General features: G+C 71.6%; 2 protein-coding genes across 2 annotated transcripts in view; one reads left to right on the top strand and one right to left on the bottom strand.

Moving 5' to 3' along the window:
* Positions 1-6,290: 6,290 nt before the first annotated feature.
* On the top strand, positions 6,291-8,172 carry CHLNCDRAFT_20786 (hypothetical protein; the record flags this gene model as incomplete). Its single annotated transcript, XM_005849817.1, has 4 exons — positions 6,291-6,486; positions 6,652-6,893; positions 7,052-7,226; positions 7,424-8,172. 4 exons carry the CDS (start codon positions 6,291-6,293, stop codon positions 8,170-8,172), a joined length of 1,362 nt encoding a protein of 453 aa, XP_005849879.1.
* Positions 8,173-8,847: 675 nt separating this feature from the next.
* CHLNCDRAFT_20933 (hypothetical protein) overlaps positions 8,848-9,288 on the bottom strand; it is a gene marked incomplete at both ends in the record, with an annotated part of 1,088 nt that continues 647 nt past the window's right edge. The window contains one exon of the mRNA XM_005849559.1: positions 8,848-9,224. Coding sequence (XP_005849621.1) covers positions 8,848-9,224 — 377 coding nt within the window. The remainder of the gene's footprint in view (positions 9,225-9,288) is intronic.

The following is a 9,288-nucleotide window of genomic DNA, read 5'->3' as shown; positions in this document are numbered from 1 at the left end:
ATGCCGGCCACGACGCCGGGCTGCCTGCAGTCTGCTCCGCCTTGTTGCCCCTCGCGCTTGTGTTTGGACGTGCTTGCTTTCTATTGATTGTCTGCCTTTTCTGCCCTCTGTTTCAGTGCTGTGCTGCACGTGAGCTCTGCTTCCCTGCTTCTGCCCCGTTGTGCGTGCAGGCATGGCGCGGCGCTGGCGGCGCTGAGCCCCACCCTGAACGCCAAGTGGCTCAACACAGAGGGCAGGCAGCGGCTGCGCCTGTGCTGGGACCGCACGCGGTGCGCTGCGGCGGCGGCGCTGGCGACACCTGTGCCCTGCGCTGCATGCATGCTTCCTGGCTCCCTGCGGGCCTCCATGCTTGCCCCGCATTTGTCCTGGTGTTGTCCCGTTTGCCTCCCCCCCTGGCCCCACCTGCCCCCGTCCTGCCCTGCCCTGCAGCAACAAGGTCCTGGGGCGGTTCGGGGTGGCCGAGGGCGACCCATCAGAGGCCAGCTCAGAGGTGCCGCTGCTGCTGCTGAGGCAGCCATGCTGCTTGCTGCTGCCATGCTGCTTTCTGCTGCCCTTATCAACATTGCCACGCGGTTTCACTGCTTGATGTACTGCTCTAGCCCTGCTTTCTTTCACCCGTTCCTCCACCCCTCGCCCTGCTGTTGCCTCTGCCTCCCGCAGGAGGAGGCTGAGGAGGGGCGGCGCAGCGGCGGCGGCATGGCGGACGAGGATGAGGAGGCAACTGAGAGCGAGGGGGAGGGCGGCAGCGGGCGGCAACGCAGCGGGCGGCCCCGCCGCGCCTCTGTGGCCAGCCTGGTGCCGCAGCTCGACTTCCCGCCGCACCAGCTGCCAGAGGGCTTCAGGCAAGCCTGGCTGGTCTTGGGATCGAAGTGATCCCCCTGCACCTTCTTTCTGCCTTCCTCCTCCTGCCGCCAGCCCGCCAACACCCATCCCCGCTCAACCAACCTGGCCCGCTTCCCCCTGCACACGCGCAGCTGGCGTGACCTGCCTGGCGTGGACCCCAGCAATGCTGGCGTGGCCAAGGCCAGCCTCATCCTGGCAGCTGTGCGCCGCTTCCTGATCCTGCGCAGCGAGGTGTGTGTGTGTGTGTGTGTGTGTGTGTGTGTGCGCGGTGTGTGTGTGTGTGTGAAGCCTCCTGCTTCCCTATGACCCGCCCCGCCGTCGAGCGCGCTGCTTGCCAGCCCCGCCGGCCCCTCCTTCTGCCACCCCACCCCGCCCTGTCCCGCCCTCCTTGTCTGCAGTTCCAGGATGAGCAGCTGCCTGTGTATGAGACGACCAGCAGCCACCTGAGGGGGCGGGATGCCTGGCTGGTGGAGCGCGTCACGCGGGAGTTCACCACGGCATACGCCCAGGCACGTGCAGCTGGTCCGCTGGCCCGTGCGCTTGCTGGGCGCGTGGGCGCACCTGCTGGAACCTTGCCAAGGGCGCCCGCGCTTGAAGCAGGGGCTGATCTGAGCCTCCCGCCTGGTGTGCCACCTGCCTCCTGGGCGTGCCCGCCTGCTGCCGCCGCTCTCCTGCTGACGTGGCCGTCTCCTGCTGCTGACCTGCCCGCCTCCTGCTGCTGCTGCCACCCCGCCCGCCTTTGGCTGCAGCTGGTGTCTGATTTGAAGTGGGAGGCCAAGTCTTTCCAGACCGACTGGCTGGCCAGGTGAGCAGGCAAACCCTGCGGGCAGGGGCTCAGGCCGCTCAGCAGGGCGCCGAGTTGAGCCGTGCCGGCACCTCCTGTAACGCTCGGCCCGGCCGGCGCTCTGCACACACCACCTTGCCCCCACCCCCACCACTGCGGCCCCTGCGCTGCCCGCCTGCAGGCTGCGGGGCAAGTGGGACAAGATGACGGGGCAGGTGGCGGAGGGGTTCGGCCTGGAGCCAGAGGTGGTGGACCCGTCTGCTCTGCTGCTGGTGGGCGGCGACGCGCAGGAGGAAGGTGGGCCGACGCCGGCACTGCGCGCGACGCATGCCCAGCCCAGCCGCGCCCGCAGCCACGCCGCACGCGCGCCTCCTGCTGCGCTGCCTAATGCCTCTCTCTGTCAAAGGCACACACGCCGCCACCACCGCACACAAACACGAATGTGCACCCAGTCCGCTGCGCTCTTCCACGCCCTGCCTGCCTGCCTGCCGGCAGAGGAGATGGCGCGGCGCGGCCCCCGCATGCAGAACCGCCCAAGAAGGTGGGCCAAGAAGGTGGGCAGCGTCGCCGGCCGCCGCTCGCTACCCGCGGGCGGAGGCGCCAGGGGCCAGGCGGAGCGTCGTGGCGGTTCCGACGGTACCGCAGGCAGCTCTGAGGATGAGTCGGACGGGGGCGCGTCCGTCGCTGCCGCTCAGCGCAAGAGGGGGAAGAAGGATCTGGCGGCGGCGACGGCTGCGCAGCGCCTGCGCAGCGCGGCCGACGGTGCGCTGGCCAGCCCAGCCTACCAGCTCCGCCTGCTGGGGGCCAGCAGCCTGTCCTGCGCCTGGTCGCCTGCTGTGCCCGGCGCTGGCGGCGGCACGCCCCATCGGCGGCAAGAGCAGCAGCAGGAGCAGGGCGGCCCGCAGCGGTCCGAGGCGGCGCCAGCCGGCGGCATGCAGCGCTGCTGCTTCCTGGCTGTGGGCGCCAAGGCGGGGCGGGTGTGGCTGTGGAGGTACCGCCTGCCGCAGCAGTACAGCCTGCCTCTGCCGGCGGGCCAGCCTGGAGGCATGTTTGAGCTGGTGGCGTGCCTGGCTGGCAGCCCGGGCGCCTGGGTCAGCAGCCTGGCCTGGCAGCTGCTGCCTGGCGGCGGCGGCGACGGCGGCGGCAGCGGCAGCCTGGTGCTGGCAGTGGGATGCTCCGATGGCTCGGTGGTGCTGTATGGCGCTGAGGCGCGGCAGCTGGCAGCCCTGCCCGGCAGGCAGCCAGAGCAGCAGGAGGATGAGGCGGGGCAGCAGGCTGGGCGGGAACCAGTGCCGCCGCTGCCTGCCGGCATGCAGCGGTGGTGCGTGGCGTGCCACCCAGACTTGCGTGGAGTCGCCGCCCTGGCCGTTCAGCTGCACAGCACCAGCCGCGGAGGCAGCCGCCTGCTGGTGGCAGCTGGCAAGACGGTCGGCACCCTGGCCGTCTGGCGCAGCGGTGAGCTGAGCGGCGGCAGCAGCAGCGGCGGCGGCGGCAGTGAGCAGCATGCCAAGGCGCTCTGCAGCGGCGCTGCCAGCCTGGTCGCCATCGGGCTGCAGGGCACGCGCAGCGCCACAGGCCTGGCCTGGCTGCCCCAGCAGCAGCAGGGGCACCCGCTGCTGCTGGCTTGCACGCAGGACGGCGCCGTCGTCAGTTATAGGCTGGAGGCGGCGCCTGGCGGGGGTGGCCTGGCCCTGGTAGCTGTGGACGGCACGCCGCAGCCGGCCAGCGGGCGGCGGAAGAAGAAGGAGCAGGGCCACTGCGCGCTGGGGCTGGCGCTGTCGCCGGCAGGCCTGTTTGTGGCGGTGGCGCGCCTGTCACTGTCGCCCGCGGCGGAGATCATGCGGTGAGTGCGGCGCCTGCGGCTGCCCAGGCGCCTCGTGAGCTCCACCTGCTGCTCCGGGGACGGCATCCCTGTGCCGACAGGCCACTGACAGGCACCGGGCGGGCATGTGCCTCCCACCAGGCATCCTGTCAAGCTCCCTCCCTCATGCCCTCCCTCCCTCCCTCCCTCCCTCCCTCCCTGTGCCGTGCGCTGCTGCCTGCAGCTCCCTCCAGGTCCACGACAGGGTCATCCAAGGCCTCCTGCAGCTGGACAGGATGGCGGGGCCGGCGGCGCCGCTGGACCCGCGCTCCGCGCTGGAGGCCGCATTGCAACGGCTGGCGCGGGCGCCCGTCCCCGGCGGCGGCCTGCAGCCAGCGTTGGCAGCCAGCGCTGCCTGGGAGGTCGCCACGATGCTGCGCCTGCAGGCCAAGTGGCGGCCCGCGGCGGCAGAAGACGACCAGCCCGAGGCGGAGGGCGTGGCGTTGGTGCCGCCCGAGGCGGCAGCGGTGCTGCAGCAGCTGGAGCAGCCGGTGCTGGAGCTGCAGCACGCGGCGGCGGCGGCGCCCGGCGAGGAGCTGCTGCCGCGGGTGACCCCCGAGGCGTGGCGCAGCCTGCAGCTGGCCACTGCGCTGCGCCACCTGCTGCACCCCGCCAGGGTGGTTCGGGAGCAGCGCCTGCGAGTCAAGAAGGAGCTGCGTGTGGTGGGAGGCTCCACTCTAGGGCGGCCGGTGCAGCCGGCACGGCAGCAGCCTCAGCAGACGGTCGTGAAGGCCGAGGAGGAGGTGGGCGAGGAGGCGGCAGCCCCGGTGCAGCAGCCCGTGGCGCCTGCGCTCACGGCTGAGCAGCTGGCTCAGCACGGCGCCTTTGCCGTGCTCCTGCTGGCCCCGCCGCCTCCCGCTCTCGACGCGGTGCCTCCCAGGCAGCCGCCGCCACCACAGCAGCGGCAGCGCCAGCAGCCACAGCAGCGCCAGCAGCCGCCGCGGCAGCAGCAGCAAGCGCCGGCGGCCGCGGCGGAGGACGTGGAGGGGCAGCATGCCGCACTGCTGGAGCAGTGGCATCAGGCCACAGAGCGGAATGAGATGCTGCTGCTGCAGCGCCACATGCACACAGCCCTGGCAGCGGTGCTGGCCAGTGGCGGCGAGGGCGAGGACAGGATGGATGAGGACGCGGTGCCGCCTGCTGCTGCCCCCGCGGCGGCGGCGGCCGGGAGCGGCGGCGGCGGCGCCTGCCAGCTCAGCCAGCTGCTGATGGCGGACTGGATCACCCTCAACGTGCAGCACCCGCTGCTGGTGCCAGAGCTGATCCCGCTGGCCGCCAGGCACGTGCGGCGCGGCCTTGAGCATGCAGCTGTTGTCCTTGTTGGCTTTGCCTGGTGTTGAGGTAACAGTTTGCTCCCCTGCTTCCTAGCACCGACCTGCCCACAACCCGCCCACATGCAGCGTGTACATGCAAGCCGGCGAGGAGATCCCCGAAACCAGCATGCCGCCGCGCGAGACCAGCAGCCTGTTTGATGCCCCGGTGGCGGTGGCTGGCGCCGGCGTGGTGGCGGCCACCTCGGCCAGCTGCGGCGTGGACTGCGGCGGCGCCCTGCTGGCGCGCTGCGCCGCCTCGCTCATGCTCTGTGAGCGGCGGCCGCACTGGGGCTGTCGCGCCTGCAGCCGCGTGTACAGGGAGCCGCCAGCGGCGGTCGCTGGGGCCCCCTCTGTGCCGCCACCGCCGCCCGCCTGCATCTTCTGCGGCCTGCCGCTGGGCCCCGTCGGGCCCGCGCTGCTCTTCAGCCCTCCCTGCTGCTCTTGAAAATGGTTTGTGACGGTAGCAGATTACCTCACATGTAACTTGTAGCATTTGGCCACCGCCAGTGAGCGCAGTTGCCCGCAAACTGCTGGGCGCCACTGGCGGCGAGGGCGGCCTGCCACACACACACACGCTGCCCCTCAATGCGCGATAATGCGACCTTCCATACGCCCTTTGGATCGCAATGCGTTTGGCTCGGGGCAATCTGTAAGCTGAGTTGGTGGCCAGGCACCTGCGCCACCTGCCATGGGCTATAAGGCTCCAAGACACTCTGCACCAGCAGGAGATCACTGGGGATGGAGCGGTGGCCGCTGCAAGCCAGCACAGGCGAGGCCGCATCCTGGGTCAGCCCAGGTGGAAGGGCCGGTCGGTCTCCAGCGACTTCCGTTCTCCCACGCCTGCATGGCCCTCTTGTTTGCGCCGTGGGCCGCTGGTGGGCATCAGTGGCACCTCTTCTCTCTTCCACAAACACACAATATGCAGTGCGTCGCGCAGAGCAGCACCGCCATGCAGCAGCCGCTGCGGGCCAGTGCTAGCGCTGTGCAGCAGCCCCGACTGGCAGCTACCCGCTGCCTGAGCATCACCAGGAGCGCGGAGGCGGGCACCAGTGGCAGGCGGCTGGGTCACGGGGTGGCTCTGCCCCGCGCCCGGGCCCTGCCTCTGCGCGCCGCCCGCCCCCAGCAGCAACAACTTGCGGTTTGTAGCCTCACCAGCCACCCTGGAGAGGTGAGTGGAGCGCCGCGGCGCGCCGCCGGGTCCAGTGGGAGGGATAAGAGGGTCGGGGCGCCGGCAACCACCTGCAGGGCGCCCCGCCCGCCCTCGCTGGCCGCTGGGCAGCGTCTGGAGGCCCCACTTTCGGCGCCGGGGGCCCGCGATCCCCGTGCATTCGGGCGCTGCCGCTCGGCGCCTCCCGCGTCGGTGGGCGCTGCCGCCCCATATCTGGCGCGCCCGCCCCTCAACGCCCGAGCCCCACCCCCTCCCTCCACCCTGCAGGAGCGCAGCGGCACCGGCGACCTGCTCCCCTCGTTTACCGTCCCCTCCACCGGCATGGCCAAGAACCTGGGCAGCAGCGGCGGCTCCGCCACCATGCAGCGCTCCAAGCTGAGCAACAAGCAGGCCGTGCAGCAGGTGGGGCCCAAGCTGGACGACGGCATGGGCGGCGGCGGCCTGGGCAAGGGCATCTTCAACGGCGGCGGCGGCGATGGTGACGGCGGCGACGACGACGACTACTTCAATGAGTTTGGTGGGTGCTGCCTGCCTTGCTGTCTGCCTGCCTGCCTGCTGCTGCGCTCCCTGCCTCGCTGCGTGCAGCCTGCCTTGCCGGTGCTGCCCTGCTGGCCTTCGCTGGCAGGTCCAACCCGCCCGCCCGCCCTCACCCTGCCTCCGCCCGCCTCGCGCCCGCCCGCAGGCGACGGGGACGGCGACGGCGACGGCGACGGCTTCTTCCGCAAGGTGTTCCAGGAGCTGTACGACGCCAAGGCCATCAACGCGGTGCTGCAGGAGTGGTTCAAGACCATGGCCGACATGCCGCTCATCCTGCGCCAGGCGGCGCAGATGGGCCTCTTCTCCTCCGCTGCCCTCGTGCGCTTCCTGGCCATGGATGTGCGCCCCAACGTCACGCGCTTCGTCACGCGCTCGCTGCCGCCCGCGGTGAGTGGCTTTTCCCCGCGCCCAGCCCCGGCTGGAACAGCCGCTGCCGCACCCAGCCCCGACCACACCCTGCTGGCAGCCCGTGGGCCCCCGCCCGCACCCTCTCACCCCTCGCCACCCGGCCCTGACCCCGCCTCCCTGCCTGCCCTGCCCCGCAGGTGTCTCGCGAGGTGGTGGGCCGCCTGATGGCGGACCCCGCCTTCATGCAGAAGCTGGTGCTGGAGCAGATGATCACCGTCTCCTCCTCGCTCATCTACGAGGCCAAGGTCCGCGGCGACCGCTTCTGGCACGAGCTGGACCTGGTGGCCGCCAACGTGGTGTGCCTGTCGGCAGGTGGGTCGCGGGGCGGGGCGGCGGCAGGGGGTGTGGAGCGGGGCGCCGGCCTGGTGGGGCGGCCCCCAACCCTGCAGCAACAACACGGCGCGCCTGCTTTTGCCGGCAGCCTGCTGGCTGTGCCAGCCCTGCGCGTGGCCCCTCGCCGACTGGTCTCGACCCGCCCCCCCCCCGCCCTCCCCTCCCCTGCCCTGCAGCCAACGCGGCGCTGGTGTACCTGGTGGCGCCCACGCGCGCGGCCCCCGCCCCCGCGCGCTTTGCCTGGCAGAACATGCTGTCCAAGCTGCCCAACAACGTGTTTGAGGCCACCACGCCGCTGCGCGAGTACACCACCGGCAGCCGCGCCGCCGCCTTCTTCACCAAGAGCGCGGAGCTGTGCGGCGTGGGCATGCTGGCGGGCGCGGCGCAGTCGTCGCTGGCGCAGGCCGCGGTGGCGGTGCGCCGCGCCTCCGACCCGGCCTACACCCCCTCCATGCCCGTGCCCAGCGTGCAGCAGAGCGCGCTGGGCTTTGCGGCGGCGCAGGGCATCTTTGGCAACCTGCGGTACCAGATGGTGGCGGGCATCGACCGCTACCTGTTTGACCACGCCTCCTTCCTCTGGTCCTACCTGGGCGCCTCGGGCGCCTTCCGCACCCTGTCCACCACCATGGGCGACCAGACGCGGCGCTACCTGCAGGGCCTGCCCAACGGCGACGCGGTGCTGGCGGCGCGGGAGCGGCACGCAGCGGCCTACCGGGCGTGGGCCGCGCAGCAGGCGGCGGCCGCGCGGCGCGCCGGCGGCGTGGTGGTCCGCGAGGCGCCCGTCCCGGCCGCCGCCGCGCCGGCCAGCGGCGCCGGCGGCAGCAGCAGCAGCGGCGTGGGCAAGAAGAAGCGGCGCAGCAGGAAGGCGGGGAGCAGCGGGTTTGAGATGGGCGTGGGGCCCGCAGCGGCGCCGGCCATGGCGTGAGCGCCGCCCTCCCACCCACCCACCTGTCTCTGTAGTTTGCTTGGCCTGCCGTCGTGGGCACCCTCTGTATGAACACTCGCCTTTCATTGCTCGGACTGAACGCGCCACCGCCTGGGCCCCATGATACCCTGCCCCTCCCTCCCGCAGACTTGTGTGTGTGTGTGTGTGTTGGCCCGGCGCCGCGCCGCCCCTGCGCGGCGCCGGCTGTGTCCCCCCGTGCGCGTGCCCCGCATCTCTTTTCCTCACCCTAAAACTTAAACCCTGCCCTCCCTTCTCACGCCCTGTTCTCGCTATCGCCCTCCTCGCTCTGCCAAACTCCAAACGAATGGCGCTCCTGCCCCCATTCCCCAACTGCCTCAGCCCCGTAAGCTTCTCTCTCACCCCTTCTTTCGTTGGCGGCCTGGGCCAGCCCAGCCACCGCGGCCCTCATGCGCAAACCACGCCCTTCTCAAGCCGCCCGCCAGGCATGCGCGCCTGGCGGCGGCTGGACCCCCCCCATTTTTCGATTGTTGCTGGCAGCACCCTGTGCCGGCCCATCAATTTTGTCCCGCAACCGCCATTCAGCGGCCTTGCAACCCTCTTTCGTCGTCTCACCCAGTCGTCCCCGCGCGCTGTGTAATACACAAGTGCATGTGGAGCCAAAAGGAGGGGCAGGTGCAGCGCCTGCCAAGTCAGCTACCACCACCTTTCAAAACGTATCTGCTCTGTGGTCAGCCCCAGGGCCAGCAGGTCGGCAACCATAGCGTCCTTCATGGCCGCATGGCCGCACACCAGTGCCGTCGCAAGCTGGCATGCAGGGCTGCTCCTGCTGGCGCTGCCATCAGGCCCGCTGCCGCTGCCTGGCGGCCGGGGGCGTGCCAGCCACCGCAGCGCAGCCTGCAGCTCTGGGCGGCCGATGCGGCCCCAGTGTCCGCCCCATTCCTTGCAGCGCCCCCTCCACTCCGGGGCCGTCACGTGCAGCTGCAGGCGGATGCTGCCGTGCGCCTGCTGCCGCATCTCCTGGAGCTCCCGCCGGAATGCCAGCTCAGCTGGGACGCTGGCAGAGTAGAGCACTGCCGCATGGGGCAGGCGGCGGTGGCGGCAGCGGGGGGACGGGGGTGCCGGCGGGGGGGGGGG

The sequence above is a fragment of the Chlorella variabilis genome, assembly GCF_000147415.1.
Source record: "Chlorella variabilis unplaced genomic scaffold CHLNCscaffold_5, whole genome shotgun sequence".
In the NCBI taxonomy this organism is placed as follows: domain Eukaryota; kingdom Viridiplantae; phylum Chlorophyta; class Trebouxiophyceae; order Chlorellales; family Chlorellaceae; genus Chlorella; species Chlorella variabilis.
Note: the sequence above shows the minus strand (reverse complement) of the source record. Positions and strands in the feature narration are given on the sequence as shown.